Source organism: Macaca nemestrina, chromosome 11 (genome assembly GCF_043159975.1).
Source record: "Macaca nemestrina isolate mMacNem1 chromosome 11, mMacNem.hap1, whole genome shotgun sequence".
Taxonomy (NCBI): domain Eukaryota; kingdom Metazoa; phylum Chordata; class Mammalia; order Primates; family Cercopithecidae; genus Macaca; species Macaca nemestrina.
The window spans coordinates 98,859,802-98,883,636 of record NC_092135.1 but is presented as its reverse complement, the minus strand read 5'-3'; the positions used below and the strand labels follow the sequence as shown (position 1 = coordinate 98,883,636).

The window sequence follows — 23,835 nt, the reverse complement described above, 5'->3', positions numbered from 1 at the left end:
TTTTTTGAGACGGAGCCTCGCTCTCTTACCCAGGCTGGAGTGCAGTGGCGCGATCTTGGCTCACTGCAAGCTCCGCCTTCCGGGTTCACGCCATTCTCCTGCCTCAGCCTCCCAAGTAGCTGGGACTACAGGTGCCCACCACCACGCCCGGCTAATTTTTTTTTTCCGTTTTTTAGTAGAGATGGGGTTTCACCGTGTTAGCCAGGATGGTCTCGATCTCCTGACCTCATGATCCGCCCGCCTCAGCCTCCTAAAGTGCTGGGATTACAGGCGTGAGCCACCGCGCCTGACCAACTCAGAATTGTTTTCAAAAACTAATTGCCCATTATTGTAATTACTCTGTGTACTTTTTTTTTTTTTTTTTTTTGATACGGAATTTCACTCTTATTGCCCAGGCTGCAGTGCAATGGTGTGGTCTTGGCTCACTGCAACCTCTGCCTCCTGGGTTCAAGCAATGCTCCTGCCTCCACCTCCCAAGTAGTTGGGATTACAGGCGCCCACCACCATGCCCAGCTAATTTTTATATTTTTAGTAGAGACGGGGTTTCACTATGTTGACTAGGTTGATCTCAAACTCCTGACCTTAGGTGATTCACACCCACCTCGGCCTCCCAAAGTGCTGTGATTACAGGTGTGAGCCACCACACCCAGCCATCTGTGTACTTTTTTTTTTTTTTTTTTGAGACAGAGTCTTGCTCTGTTGCCCAGGCTGGAGTGCAGTGGTGCAATCTCGGCTCACTGCAAGCTCTGCCTCCCGGGTTCATGCCATTCTCCTGCCTCAGCCTCCCCAGTAGCTGGGACTACAGGCACCCACCACCACACCTGGCTAATTTTTTGTATTTTTAGTAGAGACGGGGTTTCACCGTGTTAGCCAGGATGGTCTCAATCTCCTGACTTCGTGATCCACCCCTCTCGGCCTCCCAAAGTGCTGGGATTACAGGCGTGAGCCACTGCGCCCGGCCCATCTGTGTACATTTTTAAGGATTACCGTGTCAAATCTTTCACTACTTACTTGATGATGTCATCTCATGTGTCCTCACTGACTGCTTCACCATCCCTGGTACAAAAAAAAATATCTTGGAGGTTTTGGCTGCCATATTCTCTTTTATTCCTAGATACTCAGATATAATCACTTTTCCTGAGCATGACTGAAATCAAATTGACATATAAAAAAATTTCAGGGTAGAAGTTATTTGCTGAGGCATGTGTCACTGACATATTAGATCTATTGAACCTTTATCAAGTGTGTGTTTAACATACAGGATCTAGGCCACTGCATATCTCACAAAAATTTTTATTGCCAATTTTTAATTCTCTCTAGCTCACTGGTTCTCAGTCCTGGCTTCACATTAAAATCATCTGGCCGACTGGGCGCGGTGTCTCAAGCCTGTAATCCCTGCAGTTTGGGAGGCCGAGGTAGGTGATCACCTGAGGTGAAGAGTTTGAGACCAGCCTGGTCAACATGGTGAAACCCCATCTCTACTAAAAATACAAAAGAATTAGCTGGGTGTGGTGGTGGGCGCCTATAGTCCCAGCTACTCTGGAGGCTGAGACAAGAGAATCACTTGAACCCAGGAGGTGGAGGCTGCAGTGAGCCGAGATCGCACCACTGCACTCCAGCCTGGGCAGCAGAGTGAAAGTCTGTCTCGAAAAAAATAAATAAAATCATCTGGGTAATTTTTTAAAACAATTCTGATGACCTGGCCCCACGCAGACTCTCAGGGAGTAGGATCTGGCATCACATAGTTTTCAAAGATCCCCAGCTAATTCTCAATGTGCAATCAGGATTGAAAATTCTCTTTAATGCTATACCAATCTTTGGCATAGGTAAGCTTTCTCTCTTCTGTCCAGAACCTGACTCAATAATAAAATTTTCCTAGAGAAATACCTAGTATAGTAACTGACAATATAAGAAAGAAGTATTATTAACCCATTACATAAATATACCTCCACCCCAAAGAATATATCCATCCCTATCAATGCTTTAGTCTGCCTTCTCTATTCCCTAACTCAGGCCACTGAACACTGTAGGTGTTAATACATCTTCATTGGCCCCTTGCACTTCTTGGCCCGTCCCCTTTCTCATTCCCTTTAGTTTCTATTCCACAGCTTCGGCACATAAAGTATCACTTTCTCAGCAGCCTCAACTCTTTTTCTATGAAATGGAGGCCATGATGCTAGAATGAATGTTCTTTATTTCCTATTTCCCACTACCACTTCAAAGTTCTGAACTATGTCTGCAACTATCCTTATCCCCTTGCTGCCTGTCTCAGATGAGAGATATCTCACATTTCTTATTTTTCTCACAGTCCCTGCAGTTCTCATTTTCACCACTTGGCTTAAATCTATATAGGGATGACCCTAGATCTGTATCTCTAGGCCTAGACCTCTTGAATGTTCGACTTTTAAATCCAACTGGCTGCTGGATAGCTGGATATCTCTTGGGCACTTCAAAGTTAAGATGCCTCAAACTAAACTCATCTACCTTTTTCCTCTATCAGTAATCTATCTCTCACATCACACCAATGAACTAACCCAGGCAACCAAGCCAGAAACCTGAGAATTATATCTCCTCTCTCCCTCACCTCTATTATCCAGTCCCCAAATCCTGCTGACTGCCCCCTTTTTTCTTCCAAATTAATCCTTCCCACCTTTACTACTAAAGCACAAACTCATATCCTCTTCATATCGACTGCTTCAATAGCCTCCTAACTAGACTCCTTGCCTGTAAATTTATCCTTCTTAGTGATGGATATTAAATGCTTATCAGTACCCTGGTTAAAATTATCCAGTGGTTCCAATATAGGGGATAAATTCCATGTTATTTAGCCTGCATACAAGGCCCTGTGGCCTACTTCTACCCCATCTCCTATCATTCTTAAGTAACAACAAAGTCCTTTGTACTACCACATTCATTTGTACAATCACACCCTTTGTCCTTTGTACTACCACACCCAGTTTGTACTCTTACTGAAATGTCTTCTCTAGTACTTTCTCTTTTGCTTAAGTCTACTTGTCTTTTGAAATTGGATTGGCTGTTCCTCTGCTATCCCCCAACCCAACCCCTAGATTAAGCTAAATGGCCATTGTCCTTGTAGTTCTCAGTACACCTTTTTGAATTTTTTTTTTTTTTTTGGTACAGATGGGGTCTCCCTATGTGCTCAGAGTGACCTTGAACTCCTGGGCTCCAATGATCCTCTCACCTCAGCCTCCCAAGGTGTTGGGACTACAGGTGTCAGCCACTGGGCCCAGCCTACACCCTTTTGTGTCGAAATTACCTGATTCTTTCTACTGAACTAAAATCTAAATTCCTTAAGGGTAAGGGCCATACGTGGGCATTATGCCCCTGGTAGAGTTAGGGGCTCAAAAATTTTATTAAGTAAACTATTTAAAGACCCAGGGAGAAAATGGATTTTTTCAAGGAGCAATAGCATCAATATAATGCTTTTCACAATACTGGCAAAGACAAAAGTTAACTGAGTTTCCCAAACTTAGGGACCAATATAAATGTATCTTAACTTGTTCATAAGACCTACTTGGTTCTGGTTGCTTAATCTAGATCTCTCCCTGATACCTATACAGCTATTTAGGTTATATTTCCATTTGGAAGATATGAACTGAGATCATATTCTTGAATTTGATCAAGTAAAATATGGTTTGGGTAAAAAACCTTGTTTGAACATAAAAATGAACTTAAAAAAAGATTTCATTTTTTAACTCAGTCATCTTGAAGAAGAATATAAAGATTCTGATTTTCTTCAGTGTGCTGACAGATGAGATCACTGGTGAAGAAAAAATATAAGCTGATACCATCTTGATTCTGCAGTCTATTTAAAAATTAAAACTTTAAGAATTATTTTCTCCTTAAAGAATCTAAATTTGATGACTCACATTCCTTTTTACATTCCTTTTTTAATAGATATAAAACGTCAAGAGTTTATTACAATTTTGAGTAAATTTTCTTCTGGGTTCTACATAGAATGTTTGCTCCTACTTTATTTTTTTCTTTTTCAGAGCTGAGACTTTATCCCAAAGTTTGGTAACGCTAAAATTGATCAGAAGCTCAGCGTGCAGGGACAGGGCTTATCAGCTGGTAGGTGTCAGTGTAGATCTATATTGATAAACTGGCTTTTTCAGTTGGGGCCTCCTGTCTTTTCTGATTAGCTTGCCTGAAAAAGTCTTTAAATTTAATGCTCAGGGGATATATGACTCATTGCCAGCGTTCTGGGAGCCAAGTAAAACAAGGTCCTAAGCTTGTCCTCCCCATTTCAGTATGACCTCATTTCTACTCTCAGTTGTGCCTAGTGGTAGAGTCTAGATCCTCTCGGTTCACCTTGTAATCTCCTGGTCCTCCACAAAGTATGACAGGAGATCTAGCATCTAACTGTTTCAAGACTTCCAACCGATCTTCCAGTCTCAGCTTCATACTCCTTTTTTTTTTCCCCCAACCAATCCTCCAGTCTCAGCTTCATGCTTTTTTTTTTTTTTTTTTTTTTTTGAGACAGAGTTTCGCTCTAGTTGCCCAGGCTGGAGTGCAATGGCACGATCTCGGCTCACTGCAACCTCTGCCTCCCGGGTTCAAGCGATTCTCCTGCCTCAGCCTCCCAAGTAACTGAGGTTACAGGCATGCACCACCACACCTGGCTAATTTTCTACTTTTAGTAGAAACGGAGTTTCACTATGTTGGTCAGGTTGGTCTTGCACTCCTGACCTCAAGTGATCCACCTGCCTTGGCCTCCTAAAGTGCTGGGATTACAGGCATGAGCCACTGAACCAGACCCATGCTGTTGAGACTACCACCTGGAGTTCTGTGACAGGAATAGGCTTATTACTGGCTTCCCCCTCTGCAGGCCTGGATTCCAGCTAACCAGCTTACGTTAACCTGTTTTTCTAGTTTGTTAATTTTATGTTTATACTTCAATAAAAAATTCTGATTGTTATTTTAGTGGTATTTAAAAGGTCTTCAATTCACCCTGTTTCATAGATTAGAGATTTTTTAAAGCCAGTCCCTAAATTTCAAACTATTACCCAATTAACTGCTTGTGCCTCTACCCCTTACAATATTGAGCTTCTATTTCCCCCTTTGGAACAGTCTACTGCCCTACGCAAAATTTCCATGAATACATGGTGAGTTGCCATTTTATGGTCCCCTCTGACTTCAACTTCCTGCTGCTCCTAAATCCTGTGTCTCCATTCTGAAGGTATGGCTCTTTGTTTTTATCTTAGTATCAATCTAAATGCAAAACTCAGCTCCTTCCCTCTATTTTCCACACATATGCCATAAAAACTACATCCAAACCCACCACTCACACCAAGGCCTCTGTGGTCTGTAGAAGCCTTTTTTCAAGATGTGGAAAGAAGAGGAATGAAGGGGAGTTTACTGACATCAGAGAAATATTAAAAAACAGCCAGGTGCAGTGGCTTACTCCTGTAATACCAAAACTTTGGGAAGCCCAGGAGGGTGGATCACTTGAGCTCTGGAGTTGGAGACCAACCAGGGCAATATGGTGAAACCCCCTCTCTACAAAAAATACAAAAGTTAGCCGGACATGGTGGCGTGCGCCTGTAGTCACAGCTACTCAGGAAGCTGAGGTGGGAGGTCTGGTTGAGAATAGATAGTCCAGGCTGCAGTGAACTGTGATGTAGCCACTGCACTCCAGCCTGGGCAGGCAGAGGGAGACCGCATCTCAAAAAAAAAAAAAAAAAAATTATATATATATAAAAGACACATAAGTAGAACATATCTATTCAACATTCCTAGATCTTCATCTTTTTTTTCAAATTTTTCTTTTTTGAGAAATGGGGTCTCAATGTGTTGCCCAGGCTGGAGTGCAGTGGCTAGTCACAGGTAAGATCACTGCTCGCTGCATCCTGGAATTCTGGGATGCAAACAATCTTCCTTTTCTCAGCCTCACAAGTAGCTGGGATTACAGGTGTGTATGCTGGGCTAGGTAGTCATCTTCACATTTCTAAACACTCTTCAAGCACATCGTTGTTAACTGTTAAGCTATGTTCTCTTTATCTTCTGTCTCTAGTCACTCCCCAAATTCTTTTTATTTACAATGCACAAAAAATTGCCTTTCTCTCCTGTTTTCTTAACTCCACCTAGCCAAAATAGAATAATGAGGTATCAAGGCTACGATCATTTCTTTCTCAACTGGATTTCCTAAACAGCTTCCAAATCTCGTGACTCTATATCTTCCCTCCCAATCCTACCTCCTTTATCCAAAGATCTTTCAATACAAATCTGACCAGTGCCCTAACGGCCAACTAAGCCCTTCATAATAACAGACCCAACGCTTGGCATTTTACACAGCTGTTACACGGATTTGGACCTTCTACCTGGAAAATGTCACCCCTCTTGACCTGTTTTAAATCTATTCAACACTCAGGTTTCAGTTTAAACATCCCTTCCTCCAAGAAAATTGTTCCTGACTCCTTCTGGACTTTTAATTAGATACTCCTACCATGTGCTCCAATGCACTTCCCATATAATAGCATTTTTCTCAATATTGTCCGTTCAATATCTTCAAGTGCTAGGTAACTATAGTGAATGCAGAGATTGTAGGTGTCTCGCTATATACTGAATCCTTATCTTCTGATTCGCAGAGTACTCTGTAGTTTTGTTTTGTTTTGAGTCAGTGAATCCAAATGAAATAGTACCCTGTTCTTAATACTGTATGGATCCCATCCAGGTTCATTCCTTTTCTTCCTCATTTTCTCTGTCTTGTCTTTTTTATATTTTGGATAGTTGAAGTCAATCATTTACTCTGTCTATTCATTCTATTTCCCCAGCCTCTTCATCCCACTAGCCGTCCGATCCCATCTCCATAATTCAGTGCTTCTCCTAACGTCTCTTTTCCCTACTCCAAACCCTAGAGATGTACAATATCCTACCTTTCACGCCAAATGAAGAAAATATTTAAAAAAGAAACACGAATCAATTTCCATTACCTTTTTCTTCAAAAGGTACCTGGCGAAACCAACGAACACTTTTTTTTTTTTTTTTTTTTTTTTGAGACGGAGTTTCGCTCTTGTTGCCCAGGCTGGAGTGCAATGGCGCGATCTCGGCTCACTGCAACCTCTGCCTCCCGGGTTCAAGCGATTCTCCTGCCTCAGCCTCCCGAGTAGCTGGGATTACAGGCGCCCGCCACCTCGCCCGGCTAATTTTGTATTTTCACTAGAGACGGGGTTTCTCCATGTCAGTCGGACTGGTCTCGAGCTCCTGACTTCAGGTGATTCGCCCGCCTCGACCTCCCAAAGTGCTGGGATTAGAGGCGTGAGCCACTGCGCCCGACCCCAAGTACACAGCCACCACTCAGCCAGCTATTCCGCAAACTTCCTCGCATCCACACAACACTTCCTTCTCCCTTCCCCGGAAACGGAAAGAGGAAAGGAAAGATAAGGCCCACAACTCAGGGCCTAAGGATCCGTTTTCCTCAGGTTTCCTGATGGGCGGGGCCGAGTGGCCGGCGCCGACTGGCCGGCACAGCCGTCGCTCTTGGCCGACTCCTCTTCCTATTGGCTTCCCCGGGCACCGCCCCCTGAACAGGGCGGGAGATTCGGTGTGCCGCACGCAGGTTTCCCATCCCCCAGCTGGCCTGCAGGGCTCCTTACCTCCGCCGTCGTCGGGCGTGAATTACTAGAAATTGGCTTCTCCCGTTGGTGCCGAAGGTGCTTTCCCTGCGGCGGCGATTCAGCGGGGTGTCGTTCGGCCGGCGTGAGGCGGCCGGATCGGCGCCAGGCGGAAACCTAGCGGTGAGTAGTGGGGTGTCGGAGCAGCCTGCCTCCCTTTTCTGCTTAGCTCGCGGCTTGTGGGGCGCGTCCAGGTGCACACAGCCCCGCGTCGGAGCTTGGCCCCCAGCGTCCCACGTCGCGCATCTCAGGGCTTTCCCTCGGCACTCGGGGCATGGTCTCTGCGCCTCGCTGCCCCCCGCAGGCTGCCCGGGGGCTCGAGAACCCTTTGCTGGTGGAGCGCAGCCAACTGGCCAGAGGTTGGAGGCGCAAGCCAAAGTCCTTTAATACTTGAGGTGAGAGGCTCGCTCTGGGAGGACCTTTCGTTAGTCTGCCCAGCAGTTAAAAGCCTTTGGTGAAAGGGACGCCTAATATTAACATACCTGATTCCCAGCTTACGAAGCCCTCTGGTTGGAAAAGAACTGTGAAGATCTGTAACGAAAGTGGTAAACTGCCCTGTGAGGTATGAAGAGGAAGAGATCGCATCCCAGAACCACTGTAGCTAGAACCTTTGATGTCATCCCAGCCTGGAGGCACCCATGTGTCCTGCTAACTGATCGGTCACCTTGGAGCCACGCTTGGCTGTAAAATGTTGATAAGCCAGGCCCTTTTGGTAGAGCTTTTTAATCAAAAAGATGTTGAGACGTTACTTTTCATTTTACAATTGAAATCCTAATAGAATCGTTACACTTTCCCCCAGTTAAATTGTAATCTGAAGAAAAATAGCACGGTCCTACACCGTTATATAAGGGCACTGCACGTTAAACGGTCATCATCACTTATTGAGCAGTTTTTCTGTTAGATGTTGAATGAGTTAGAGATGTACAAGAGATCTGCATGGTGAAGTTGAAGTTTAAAGTAAAAATATCTCAGTGTGTACTGCAGTAAGGAGCTAAAAAAGAAAAAGGTTAAAGAAAAAATTACCGATAATTGGGAGCATTCAGTGATGCTCTTTTATACATCAGGCACATGATTTCATTTAATCGTCAGGACTTTGGACAAAGTCACACAGTTATAAAGTATGGAGTGGAGACTGGAACTCACGTTTCTCTGATATTAAAATTGGTGCTTAACCACTAATCTCTCCAACCTTTTTCAAAGGATTATGTTTTTAAAAATTACAGCAAATCTTTCATTTGCTTTCAAAGGAGAGTGTGTTGCTAACACTTGGTGCTGCTGAATTGCTTTGAAGTTAACTCCTTGAAAGGGGTTGACAGGTAAGCACCAAGGCAGTGCCTTGAAGGGTCATAATGGTCACTAAATATTGCATTTTATTGTGTGATTGTTAGGTTTTTTGTTTGTTTGTTTGTGTGTTTGTTTTTCAGGAACTGTTGGAAAGGAAAGAAGGAAACGTTTCTCATGAGGTCTTTGTAGACATTTTCTTTAATTTGGTGATTTTGTACTATTTAGTAAGATGCTCCAAAATTAGAAAAGGAAATGTTTGTATAAATGCATTTGGCTACAAACAAGACTGAGGATGCCTCTGTCCAGGCAATTCTTATATAGAATACCATAGGGAAATTGCCTAGGACAATACTCAGTTGCCTAGAATATTTGTTTTTAAATTTTCCTAGAAAATCTCGTCCCCCCCATCCCCAAGAACAACTAAACTTTGGCCAATAAGAATTATGTAACAGACCTTTACTTGCTTTTTCCTTTGATTTCCAGGAAGCTCAGAGCCAAAAATTCGTTTTGTGATTTTATTTTCTGCTTTCTTTTATATTTTTTCTGGTGTAGACTCCCTATTAGCATTTATAATTTATAATTTGTTTTATCACATTTGATCCGTGTCATTGCTTCAAATCCTTTGTAGTACATGGCAGCATATAATTAAGTAAAATAATGTAGATTATGCTGACTCTGCCCATGCTCTTTGAAGTATGCTTGATAGAACTAGTAATGTTTCACCCAATGAACTGGAAAGTTAGAGAAACTATAGAATTCTTTGGACATTCTATAGTTACGGGCTATAGAATACCCTAACCCTAACTGACATGTAGAGAAATAACTAGACCTATTATGAATGGTTTTCAGAGGTCAAAACAAGCATTTAGCATTCAGCACAGTAGTTCACACCTGCAGTCCCAGCACTTGGGGAGGCTGAGGTGGGCAGATCGCTTGAGCTCAGGCCACCCTGGGCAACATGGGGAAACCCCGTCTCTACAAAAAAATACAAAAATTAGCGAGGCTTGGCATTGCACACCTGTAGTCCCACCTACTCAGGAGGCTGAGGTGAGGTGTTGCAGTGAGCTGAGATCACACCACTGCACTCCAGCCTGGGTGACAGAGATGAATGACCCTGTTTCAAAAAACAAACAAAAAAACCCCCACAAAAACAACCCAGAACAACAAAAAAAAACAAGCATTTAGGATAACATTTTTATTTGATGGCAGGAGAGGTATGTGGTGTAATAGAGTGGTCAGGAAGTTAGTAATCTGCCAGGTACAGTGGCTTACACCTGTAATCCCAACACTTTGGGAGGCCAAGGCGGGCCGATCATGAGGTCAAGAGATCGAGACCATCCTGGCCAACATGGTGAAACCCCATCTCTACTAAAAGTGCAAAAATTAGCTGGGTGTGGTGGTGTACACCTGTAGTCCCAGATACTCGGGAGGCTGAGGCAGGAGAATCTCTTGAACCCGGGAGGCGGAGGTTGCAGTGAGCTGAGATTGAGCCTCTGCACTCCAGCCTGGGACACAGCAAGACTCTGTCTTAAAAAAAAAAAAAAGAAGGAAAAAAAAAGAAGAAGTTAGGATGAGTCAGACCTGGATTTCAACCCTAATAGACTTTATAATTGTGTGTATTGGCATTAATAATTTAATGAGTTATTAATATTTAATGAGTTAGCCTCAGTCTACTCATTTGTAAATTGGGGACATTATACATATAAAGAGAGAGATGTAAAATACCTATGTGAGAGAATCTGAGGATTTAATGAGCTGGTGTACATAAATGTGCCTAATACAGTGCCTCACAAACAGTGCCCTCAAAAAACCTGTTTCTTTATTTTATACAAATATGTAAATGGATTAAACTTTTTCTCTAATATACCCAGATTCCCCATAATAGGAAGCAGTATCATGACTAGAAAGAAGGCCCAAGAGGACATGTTTTACAAGCAGTGGTCATAAGTTATAGATGAAGTATTTATTATCTTTATTTTTTATTTTTATTTCTAAAATTTTTCCTTCATATCATAGCTAAGTCCATAATTTTTTATTTTTTGTTTAAACAAATTTTTTTGACCTGGTGTGGTGGCTCACTCCTATCATCCCAGCACTTTGGGAGGTAGAGGTAGGTAGATCGCTTGAGCCCAGGGGTTTGAGACAAGCCTAGGCAACATGGTGAAACCTCATTTCTACAAAAAACACAGAAGTTAGCCGGGGGTGTGGTGGCACAAGCCGGTAGGCCCAGCTATATGGGAGGCTGAGGTGGACAGATCACCTGAGCCCAGGTCGGAGTTGTGGTGAGCCAAGAGCGTACCACTGCTCTAGGTGGCAGAGCCCAAACCCTGTCTCAAAAAAAAAGAAAAAAAAATTAGAGACAGGGTCTTACTCTGTCGTCCAAGCTCGAGTGCAGCAATGTGATCGTAGCTCAATGTAATCTCGAACTCTGGGGCTCAAGGAATCCTCCCACTTCAGCCTCCAAGTAGACTATAGGCACATGCCACCACTCCCAGCTAATTGTTTTTTTGTTTTTTTTGTTTTTTTTTTTGATAGAGGCAGGGCCTTACTGTGTTACCAGGCTTGTCTTCAGCTCCTGGCCTCAAGGGATCCCCCTGCCTCAGCCTCCCAAAGCACTGAGATTATAGGCATGAGCCACTGCACCCAGCCCAGTATTTATTATCTTTGTACACAAAGTATGAACCTCATAGAGTTGTGCAGATTAAATGAGAATACATATGGAGTACTCAAAACTATGTCTAGCACATTGTAAGTACTCAAATTTTGTCCTCCTATCTTCCCACTCCATCCAGATGTTCTCAGTATCTAGGACTTCCTGGCCAAATTGGTAATGGTCTTTTTGTCCTTTACTATACCATTACAACAGCTTTAGCTTTGTAAGGTCTACATGTTATCTATTTATCATGCTTGTCAAAACTTGTGGAACTTGTTTTTGCCCCATTGCTTTCATTTTTCTGTTAGCTGACCCTGACTGAGTTCTTTTTCCAATTACAGGTGACTCTATCTGAATTTTGCAGCTGCAGAATGTGTAGTACCTTAAAAGGTAAATGAAAAGTGAAACAAGTCATTTAAGCATGTTGCTTGTCAAAATAAAACTTGGTAACATTGAATTAGTTCTCTTCCTGCAGATAATGAACTCAGAAGAGATAAATGGCTGGTTGTGGTGGCCCATGCCTGTAATCCCAGCAGTTTGGGAGGGTGAGGTGGGAAGATTGCTTAATTCCAAGAGCTCAAAACCAGCCTGGGCAACATAGTGAGACTCTGTCTCTACAAAAAGAGGAAAACCTGCCTAGCATGGTGGCATGTGCCTATAATCGCAGCTACTTCAGAGGTTGAGATAGGAGGATTGCTTGAGCCCAGGTGGTTGAGACTAAGGCAACACAGTGAGACTCTGTCTCAAAAAAAAAAAAAAACAAAAGGAAGGGAGGGAGGGAGGAAAGAGAGACACAGTCAATAGTTTCTCCTGCCAAAAGAAAAGGTGAAAACAAGATTGTAAGAAAGAGAAAAGAGAAAATAAATCACTAAGATACCAAGAACACTGAATCTTAGTTTACATTTTTTGGGTAAACTGATTAGCTGGCAACAGTTAAAATCATCATTAGTTATTTTCAGGCCAGTAGCATAATAAGTTCTGAAAGTACAGTTTGTCAGACTAGTCACAGTTGATCAAACTTTTGCTTGCCAAACTCTGGAGGTTTGTTCAGTGAGGAACTGAGTGTTAAGTGTTTGAAAGATTTGTGTTTACTATTTAGTTACCAAGATACCTAGAAAGCCATATTCATATTTGTAAAGTTATTTGGTAAGCATTCCATAAAAGTAAAGGGAGGTGCTTGAGGGTTTTTTATCCAGGTTTAGGACATAAATGAAGTTTAACAGTCTCCCCACAATTGACTATAGCTTTCTAGTGAACAGATAATATAATCCACCAAACCGTTATTCTTTGTTTGGCTATCACTTTTCTAAACACTCATGTATTAACCACCCCATTTCTGTTAATGTGCTTATCTAGATTGGTTGGAGCATTCATTAAAACTTGAATTGTTTTTCTGAGTATATTTTATTTTTTTCTGAGTGTATTTTAGCTACCTTGATAGGATTTAGCTCTTCTCAAATCTCAGACATCTCTTTCCCTCCCCAATTTTTTAGATAAAGAATTGAGTTACCTACAGTCGAATATATAGTAATATAGTAATGCATAATATATTTTTTATACTTAAAAAGACTTTAAAAATACTAGATAAAGACATGTATTCATTATGTGAATGTTTAATTTGGTGGTTGATATGAATTCTTCATCACTTTTGAGTAACTTACTGTTTTTGTTTAGGTTGGCAACAATGAGTAAACCAGAATTAAAGGAAGACAAGATGCTGGAGGTTCATTTTGTGGGAGATGATGATGTTCTTAATCACATTCTTGATAGAGAAGGAGGTACTAAGTGATTGTACAATTTGAAGAGATGCTTATTATATAATGTTTAAGGATTATTTCACTTTTAAAACTTTTAACATTTTATCTTGAAAATATAGCACAAAGGATTGATCTGGTTAGTAAAACTAAATAAAAACTGCTTTAATTTTTAGTTTAATTCTTTCAAACTTTATTTGAAAATGTTCAATAAAGCCTAATCTAAAATGAAATGCTCAGTAGTGGTAGTCATTGATAACTACCCATTGTAATTTAAAATATGTGCTTATTTTGAACCCTAAAAATACACACTTTCGAGATTGTGGGGGTTTTTATGTTTTTGTTTTTTGTTTTTTAACTATATAAACTGTGGAAGAAGTGGTCAGTTTTAATCAAAGAAAAAACTTTTTTCCCAGCTTTTAAGTAATGACAATATAAATATTATAATTTCTTTACTTATTTAAATGTAATGTTTAGAAAGAATTTATACCTGTCAGGCTCTAATTCTTTGGATGTTCTTATAGGAGCTAAATTAAAGAAGGAGCGAGCTCAGCTTTTGGTCAACCCCAAAAAAATAATAAAGAAGCCAGAATATGATTTGGAGGAAGATGACCAGGAGGTCTTAAAAGATCAGAACTATGTGGAAATTATGGGAAGAGATGTTCAAGGTATTTGAGGGGGTGAAATATGCACTCATGTTTCTGCTAGTAGCAAAATTGCTTTATAGGATACACAAAAGTAGTCTGGTAGGTTAAACAGTGGTGTTCTATATTATCGTGTTTCTCATTTAAAAAGCATTTGCCTCAATTTCTCCACAGTTCTTTTTTTTTTTAACAACCAGTCCTGCACATAGTTTTCAGTAAGAAGGAATCTATAGACCAACCTTTCTAAAGTTATTTTCTTTTTACTTTATTTTTTGAATTTTGCCAGGATACATGTGCAGAATGTGCAGGTTTGTTACATAGGTATACATGTGCCATGGTGGTTTGCTGCACCTTTCAACCCGTCATCTAAGTTTTCAGCCTTACATGCATTAGCTGTCTGTCCTGATGCTCTCCCTCCCTCCACCCACTCACAGGCCGTGGCGTGTGTTGTTCCCCTCCTGTGTCCATGTGTTCTCATTTTTCAACTCCCACTTATGAGTGAGAACATGCAGTGTTTGGTTTTATGTTCCTGTGTTAGTTTGCTGAGGATGATGGCTTCTAGCTTCATCCATGTCCCTGCAAAGGATATGATCTCATTCCTTTTTATGGCTGCATAGTACTCCTAAAGTGATTTTCAGGATATTTATTTATTTATTTATTTTAGAGATAGGGTCTCTGTCGCGATGCCATGGCAAAAACAGCTCACTGTAGCCTCCAACTTCTGGGTTCAAGAGATCTCCCAACTTAGCCACCTGAGTAGCTAGTACTATTTTTAAGATATTTATTTATTTATGGCCCGGCTTGGTGGCTCACGCCTGTACTCCCAGCACATTGGGAGACTGTGGCAGGAGGACTGCTTGGGCCCCAGGAGTTTGTAACCATCCTGGGCAACATAGTAAGATCCCATTTCTAAAAAAAAAAAAAAAAAAAATGTTTTTAATTAGCTGGAAGCTGGATGTGTGGTGGCTTATGCCTGTAATCTCAGCACAATTGGGAGGCCAAAGCAGACTGATCGCTTGAGTACAGGGGTTTGAGACTAGCCTGGCGTGGTGGCACACACCTGTGGTCCCAGCTACCAGGGAGGCTGAGGTAGGCGGATCACTTGAGCCTGGGAGGTTGAGGCAGCAGTGAGCCGTGATCATACCACTGCACTCCAGTGTGGGCAAGTGAGACCCTGTCTCAAAAAAAAAAAAACAAATTATCTGAGCATGGTGGTGTGTATCTATAGTCCCAGTTACTTGGGAGGCTAAGGCACAGGATTTCTTGAGCCCAGGAGGTTGAGGCTACAGTGAGCTGTGACTGCACCACTATACTCAGCTTGGGTGACAAATCAAGACCCTAGGTCAAAACAAAACAAAAAAATATGTTTCTAACTTATTTAAAATAACTTTCTAAAGCAAGTTACTTTATTTTTACCTTGATCTTTACAGAACTAGGAGGAACATTTCAAGAAGTAGTGTTCTAACCCAGGGATGCTGGTATTGTGTGTGTGGCTTTAATTTTTATATCGAAGCCAGATTCCTGCAAGATTATTCTTAACATAAAACATTTTTTAGGCTTGAATTATATTTTAGTTAGGTTTTTCCTGGGTACAAGGAACACAGATCCCCACAACCTAGCTTAAAAAAATAATGACAAGGAAAGAAATCAATATTGCTGGGCACTAGGAGAGTTGGAACTGGGACAGTGTTAAAAACTGAGGAACTGTGCTTTCATGAGTCTCCGGGTCTCCCTGTGTCATTTCTGTGCATCTGTTCTGATTTCTCTATGCCACTTACTTTCTTCATGTACATGTGCTTTATTCTCGCATACTTATAAATGTACATCAAGTTCCCAGTGTTAAATAATTTGGTTTTTCAGTTCTCTCATTCTAGATTCTCAAGAGTCGATTTAGCTCAATTCATTTTTAAAATCTCGACATAGAAATAACATATAATTGGAATATCCACAGATGAATCACATTTGAGTTATCTGTGCCTATTACTTAGTTCATTAACTATGGGGGTAGAATCATATACTCCCTGTATAGAGTTACACAAAAAATGACCACTGCTCCTCAATAGATTTAGTGGGCTGGGTAGGGTCTCCTATCAACTATCCACAGCTAGACAGTTGACATTTTTTGAGGATATTCTAAATAAAACTTGGTGTTCTTGACTCCCTATTATGCCAGGCCTAAGAAGAGATTGAAACAGTATTCCAAAAATGAAACTTTTATCATAAAAATCATTTCTTTAAAAAGCGGTATGTTTGTTGTAGAAATTCAGTGCTTACGAACCTTTCTCACATAACAGCACTCACAGCAAATGATATTTGGAGGCACAATGGAATAAATGGAGGAGGATGCTACAGACCAAGGACAAATACCCAAGGGTCCTACCCCTGCTACTGGCCTTGACTGGCATCCTCAAAGGCCTGAGAGAATCAGTACTCAGCACATATGAAATCCATACCTTTTATTTATTTATTTATTTGCTTATTTATTCATTCATTCATTCCTCACACTGATTGGGGAGCTTTGCCTTATTTTTTGGCATCATGCCCTGTGTTTTTCAACCTTTTTAAAATTATTGTCCCTTAATTAGCCTTTTTAGACATTTTCTCCTAATCACTTTTTCCCACCCGTAAAATTTCAGTACTATATATATGCTGTATATCTGTTTATCTACTGTGACCCTTTGGAGGGCCGCAGATTATTATATTAATAATGTCAAAGTCTTTTTTCCACACTCCCCCCATACCAAGATCCAGTTTTACCCAATTGGGAGAAGTATTGTACCTGTCAAGAATGCCTGCTTTACAGAACATGGAACCGTTAACATTTCAGTGTGTATCTTCTGTCTGTTCATACATGCATGGGCACACATAAGCTTGCACCATTATGTTTATTTATAAATAGGCTTTTTGCAATTAATAATGTATCATATATACATTACTCTGTCATTAGACATTCTTCCACAATAAGAGTTTTGAAATATATTGCCAAATATCCTCCTAAAGTTTATACAGATTACACTATTTAATCATAGTTACATCTTCCTAAAGACTTGGTTTTGGCCAGGCGCAGTGGCTCACGCCTGTAATCCCAGCACTTTGGGAGGCCAAGGAGGTTGGATCGCCTGAGGACAGGAGTTCAAAACCAGCCTGGCCAACATGGCGAAACCCTATCTTTACTAAAAATACAAAAAATTAGCTGGGCGTGGTGGTGGGCACCTGTAGTCTCATTTACTTGGGAGGCTGAGGCAGGAGAATCCCTTGAACCCGGGAGGCGGAGGTTGCAATGAGCCAAGATGACGCCATTACACTCCAGCCTGGGCAAAAAGAGTGAAAATCTGTCTCAAAACAAAAAAAAAGAAATCCCAAATCCCGTCTCTACAAAAAAATACAAAAATTAGCTGTGTGTGGTGGCATGCGCCTGTAGTCCTAGCTGCTCAGAAGACTGAAGTGGGAGGATGACTTGAGTCCAGGAAGGTGAGGCTGCCGTGAGCCACAGTCACACCATTGCACTCTAGCATGGGTGACAGCAAGAATTTATCTCATACACACACAAAAAAGTTTAGCATCTGAACCATTTTTAAGTGTATGGTTCAGTGGCATTAGGTACATTCGCACTGTTTGTAACCAATCTCCCAAATTTTTCTCATTGTACAAAAGTGAAATGTATTCATCTGTAGATGGTCAGTTGGGTTGCTTCCACCTTTTGGGTATTGCGAATAATGCTAGCTGTGAACATGGGTGTACAAATACCTCTTTGGGACCCTGCATTCAATTCTTTTGGGTATATACCCGTAAGTGGAAATGCTGGATCATGTACTAATTCTATTTTTAATTTTTTAAGGAACCACCATACTTTTTGCACAGTAGCTGCACCATTTTACATATCAACCTACAGTGTACAGGGGTTTCAATTTCTCCACATTCTTACCAACACCTATTTCCTTTAAAAAAAAAAAAAAAAAAAAGTAGCCTTTTTAATGGATATGAAGCGATGATTTTATTTTCTTTTAAATTTAACATATTGTGAAATTCTCAGAGAGAAGTCTTCAGACAAAAAGAACTGTAATAGCTAGTAGTATTGCATTCTAATATATAAACAATATAGGGTTTTCTATATTATACTTTTGGATTGTTTCTAACTTTTTATTAGTGTAACTAATGCAGTAGTGATTGATTTTGATGTCAGACTTGAGTCTTTGAATGTAAGTTTGCTGGAGATCGCCTGGTTGAACAGTATTGCCTTTTTTTTTTTTTTTTGAGACAGGGTCTCACTGTGTCACCTAGGCTGGAGTGCAGTGGCACAATCAAGGCTCACTACAACTTTAGTCTCCCTGGGCTTAGGTGATCCTCCCACCTAAGCCTCCTGAGTAGCTGCAACTACAGGTGCGCACCACCATGCCTGGCTAGTTTTTGTATATTTTGTAGAGGTGGGGTCTCACCATGTTGACCAGGCTGGTCTCAAACTCCTGGGCTCAAGTGATCTGCCAGCCTTGGCCTATCCAATGTGCTGAGATTGCAGGCGTGAGCCATTACGCCCAGCCTGCTTTTTTTTTTTTTTTTTTTTAATTTTTAAGATAGCATATCCATAATGCATCAACTGGAATTTTCCAGTTTCATTTTCCTCCAATAAACTGATAACTTAATGATACTTTTAATGCTATCTGAGTGTAGTAGGCTTTCATGTTTCTCAAATTTTCTCTTAAATCTTTTACAGTTTCTCATTCGTACCTTAAAACCAGTCGTTTTAGTTAATAACTTTTTCAAATTTATATTTTGTCTATATTTGACATAGAGACAAAAATAAATTATATAGGCCAGGCGTGGTGGCTCATGCCTGTAATCCCAGCACTTTGGGAGGACGAGGTGGGCAGATCATGAGGTTAGGAGATTGAGACCATCCTGGCTAACATGGTGAAACCCTGTCTCTACTAAAAATACAAAAAAAAAATTAGCTGGGTATGGTGGTGGGCGCCTGTGGTCCCAGCTACTCAGGAGGCTGAGGCAGGAGAATGGCATGAATCTAGGAGGTGGAGCTTGCAGTGAGCCTAGATCGTGCCATTGTACTCCAGCCTGGGCGACAGAGTGAGTGAGACTCTGTCTCAAAAATAATAAGAAGGGTGCTTCCAAGATGGCCGAATAGTAACAGCTCCAGCCTCCAGCTCCCAGCATGAGCGACACAGAAGACAGGTGATTTCTGCATTTCCAATTGAGGTACTGGGTTCATCTCACTGGGGCGTGTCGAACAGTCGGTGCAGGACAGTGGGTGCAGTCCACCAAGCAAGAACTGAAGCCGGGTGAGGCATCGCCCAGGAAGTGCAAGGGGGAAGGAAATTCTCTTTCCTAGCCAAGTGAAACTGTGACACAACACCTGGAAAATCGGGTTACTCCCACCCTAATACTGAACTTTACCAAGGGTTTTAGCAAACAACACACCGGGAGATTATATCCCACACCTGGCTCCAAGGGTCGCACACCCATGGAGCCTCCCTCATTGCTAGCGCAGGAGTCTGAGATCTAACTGCAAGGCAGCAGCAAGGCTGGGGGAGGGACGCCCGCCATTGCTGAGGCTTGAGTAGGTAAACAGAGCAGCTGGGAAGTTCAGACTGCGTGGAGCCCACTGCAGCTCAAAGAGACCTTTCTGCCTCTGTAGACTCCACCTCTGGGGACAAGGCATAGCCAAACAACAGGCAGCAGAAACCTCTGCAGATTTAAATGTCCCTGTCTGTCAGCTTTGAAGAGAGTAGTAGTTCTCCTAGCATGGAGTTTGAGATCTGAGAACAGACAGACTGCCTGCTCAAGTGGGTCCCTGACCCCTGAATAGCCTAACTGGGAGGCACCCCCTACTAGGGGCAGACTGACACCTCACACCTCACACAGCCAGGTACCCCTCTGAGATGAAGCTTCCAGAGGAACGACCAGGCAGCAACATTTGCTGTTCAGCAATATTCACTCTTCTGCAGCCTCCACTGCGGATACCAAGGCAAACAGGATCTGGAGTGGAACTCCAGCAAACTCCAACCCTCCAGCTGAGGGTCCTGACTGTTAGAAGGAAAACTAACAAACAGAAAGGACATCCACACCAAAACCCCATCTGTATGTCACCATCATCAAAGACCAAGGGTAGATAAAACCACAAAGATGGGGAAAAAACAGAGCAGAAAAGCTGAAAATTCAAAAAATCAGAGCGCCTCTCCCCCTCCAAAGGAATGCAGCTCTTTGCCAGCAATAGAACAAAGCTGGAACAAAGCTGGATGGAGAATGACTTTAACGAGTTGAGAGAAGAAGGCTTCAGACAATCAAACTTCTCCGAGCTAAAGGAGGAAGTTTGAACCCATCGCAAAGAAGCTAAAAACCTTGAAAAAAGATTAGACGAATAGCTAACTAGAATAACCAATGTAGAGAAGTCCTTAAATGACCTGATAGAGCTGAAAACCATGGCATGAGAACTACATGACAAATGCACAAGCTTCAGTAACCAATTTGATCAACTGGAAGAAAGGGTATCAGTGATTGAAGATCAAATGAATGAAATGAAGCAAGAAGAGAAGTTTAGAGAAAAAAGAGTAAAAAACGAACAAACCCTCCAAGAAATATGGGACTATGTGAAAAGACCAAATATATGTCTGATTGGTGTTTCTGAAAGTGACAGGGAGAATGGAACCAACTTGGAAAACATTCTGCAGGATATTATCCAGGAGAACTTCCCCAACCTAGCAAGTCAGGCCAACATTCAAATTCAGGAAATACAGAGAACGCCACAAAAATACTCCTCGAGAAGAGCAACTCCAAGACACATAATTGTCAGATTCACCAAAGTTGAAATGAAGGAAAAATGTTAAAGGCAGCCAGAGAGAAAGCTCGGGTTACCCGTAAAGGGAAGCCCATCAGACTAACAGCAGATCTCTTGGCAGAAACTCTACAAGCCAGAAGAGAGTGGGGGCCACTATTCAACATCCTTAAAGAATTTTCAACCCAGAAATTCATATCCAGCCAAACTAAGTTTCATAAGTGAAGGCGAAATAAAATCCTTTACAGATAAGCAAATGCTGAGAGATTTTTGTTACCACCAGGCCTGCCCTCCAAGAGCTCCTGAAGGAAGCGCTAAACACGGAAAGGAACAACCAGTACCAGCCACTGCAAAAACATGCCAAAATGTAAAGACCATCGATGCTAGGAAGAAACTGCATCAACTAATGAACAAAATAACCAGCTAACAGGTTATTTTGTAATAATGACAAATAATGTCATTTGTCATCGTAATGACAGGACAGAGTTTACAGATAACAATATTAACCTTAAATGTAAATGGGCTAAATGCTTCAATTAAAAGACAAAGACTGGCAAATTGGATAAAGAGTCAAGATGCATCAGTGTGCTGTATTCAGAGACCCCATCTCATGTGCAGAGACATACATAGGCTCAAAATAAAGGGATGGAGGAAGATCTACCAAGCAAATGGAAAATGAAAAAAGGCAGGGGTTGCAATCCTAGTCTCTGATAAAACAGATTTTAAACCAACAAAGATCAAAAGAGACAAGGAAGGCCATTACATAATGGTAAAGGGGTCAATTCAACAAGAAGAGCTAACCTAAATATATATGCAGCCATTACAGAAGCACCCAGATTCATAAAGCAAGTCTTTAGAGACGTACAAAGAGACTTAGACTCCCATACAATAATAATGGGAGACTTTAACACTCCACTGTCAACATTAGACAGATCAACAAGACAGAAAGTTAACAAGGATATCCAGGAATTGAACTCAGCTCTGCACCAAGCGGACCTAATAGACATCTACAGAACTCTCCACCCCAAATCAACAGAATATACATTCTTCTCAGAACCACATCGCACTTATTCCAAAATTGACCACATAGTTGGAAGTAAAGCACTCCTCAGCAAATGTACAAGAACACAAATTATAACAAACTGTCTCTCAGACCACAGTGCAATCAAACTAGAACTCAGGATTAAGAAACTCAGTCAAAACCACTCAACTACATGGAAACTGAACAACCTGCTCCTGAATGACTACTGGGTACCTAACGAAATGAAGGCAGAAATAAAGATGTTCTTTGAAACCAATGAGAACAAAGACAACATACCAGAATCTCTGGGACAGATTTAAAGCAGTGTGTAGAGGGAAATTTATAGCACTAAATGCCCACAAGAGAAAGCAGGAAAGATCTAAAATTGACACCCTAACATCACAATTAAAAGAACTAGAGAAGCAGGAGAAAACACATTCAAAAGCTATCAGAAGGCAAGAAATAACTAAGATCAGAGCAGAACTGGAGGAGATAGAGACACAAAGAACCCTTCAAAAAATTGGTGAATCCAGGAGCTGGTTTTTTGAAAAGATCAACAAAATTGATAGACTGCTAGCAAGACTAATACAGAAGAAAATAGAAAAGAATCAAATAGATGCAATAAAAAATGATAAAGGGGATATCACCACTGACCCCACAGAAATATAAACTACCATCAGAGAATACTATAAACACCTCTACGCAAATAAACTAGAAAACCTAGAAGAAATGGATACATTCCTGGACACATACACTCTTCCAAGACTAAACCAGGAAGAAGTTGAATCCCTGAATAGACCAATAGCAGGCCCTGAAATTGAGGCAATAATTAAGAGCCTACCAACCAAAAAAAGTCCAGGACCAGACAGATTCACAGCCGAATTCTACCAGAGGTACAAAGAGGAGCTGGTACCATTCCTTCTGAAACTATTCCAATCAATAGAAAAAGAAGGAATCCTCCCTAACTCATTTCATGAGGCCAACATCATCCTGATACCAAAGCCTGGCAGAGACACAACAAAAAAAGAGAATTTTAGACCAATATCCCTGATGAACATCGATGCAAAAATCCTCAATGAAATACTGGCACACTGAATCCAACAGCACATCAAAAAGCTTACCACCATGAGTAAGTGGGCTTCATCCCTGGGATGCAAGGCTGGTTCAATATACGCAAATCAATACACGTAATCCAGCATATAAACAGAACCAAAGACAAAAACCACATGATTATCTCAATAGATGCAGAAAAGACCTTTGACAAAATTCAACAGCCCTTCATGCTAAAAACTCTCAATAAATTCGGTATTGATGGAACGTATCTCAAAATAATAAGAGCTATTTATGACAAACCCACAGCCAATATCATACTGTATGGGCAAAACCTGGAAGCATTCCCTTTGAAAACTGGCACAAGACAGGGATGCCCTCTCTCACCACTCCTATTCAACATAGTGTTGGAAGTTCTGGCCAGGGCAATCAGGCAAGAGAAAGAAATAAAGGGTATTCAGTTAGGAAACAATGAAGTCAGATTGTCCCTGTTGCAGATGACATGATTGTATATTTAGAAAACCCCATCATCAGACCAAAATCTCCTTAAGCTGATAAGCAACTTCAGTGAAGTCTCAGCATACAAAATCAATGTGCAAAAATCACAAGCATTCCTATACACCAATAACAGACAAACAGAGAGCCAAATCATGAGTGAACTCCCATTCACAATTTCTTCAAAGAAAATAAAATACTTAGGAATCCAACTTACAAGGTATGTGAAGGACCTCTTTAAGGAGAACTACAAACCACTGCTCAACAAAATAAAAGAGGACACAAACAAATGGAAGAACATTCCATGCTTATGGATAGGAAGAATCAGTATTGTGAAAATGGCCATACTGCCCAAGGTAATTTACAGATTCAATGCCATCCCCATCAAGCTACCAATGACTTTCTTCACAGAATTGGAAAAAACTGCTTTAAAGTTCATATGGAACCAAAAAAGAGCCCGCATTGCCAAGACAATCCTAAGCCAAAAGAACAAAGCTGGAGGCATCACGCCACCTG

General features: G+C 41.3%; 2 protein-coding genes across 7 annotated transcripts in view; one reads left to right on the top strand and one right to left on the bottom strand.

Moving 5' to 3' along the window:
* LOC105468113 (NGG1 interacting factor 3 like 1) overlaps nt 1-23,835 on the bottom strand; it is a 96,393-nt gene that overhangs the window by 6,087 nt on the left and 66,471 nt on the right. The window contains exon 9 of one of the 2 annotated variants that reach the window (XM_071073170.1): nt 1,012-10,441. The gene's annotated coding sequence lies outside the window, so the exon portion shown is untranslated. Of the gene's footprint in view, nt 1-338; nt 10,442-23,835 lie in introns of those variants that run through there. The other variant, XM_071073169.1, reaches the window with a different exon arrangement.
* The window catches only part of LOC105468115 (origin recognition complex subunit 2), a 60,326-nt gene continuing 44,111 nt past the window's right edge, over nt 7,621-23,835 (top strand). For 2 of the 5 annotated variants that reach the window (XM_011718121.2, XM_011718126.3), the window contains exons 1-4: nt 7,621-7,757; nt 11,913-11,961; nt 13,246-13,349; nt 13,850-13,993. In XM_011718121.2, the coding sequence (XP_011716423.2) occupies nt 13,256-13,349; nt 13,850-13,993 (238 nt within the window). In that variant the 5' untranslated portion in view covers nt 7,621-7,757; nt 11,913-11,961; nt 13,246-13,255. Of the gene's footprint in view, nt 7,758-7,893; nt 8,030-8,064; nt 8,197-8,881; nt 8,951-11,912; nt 11,962-13,245; nt 13,350-13,849; nt 13,994-23,835 lie in introns of those variants that run through there. The other 3 variants (XM_011718122.3, XM_011718125.2, XM_011718124.2) reach the window with 3 other exon arrangements.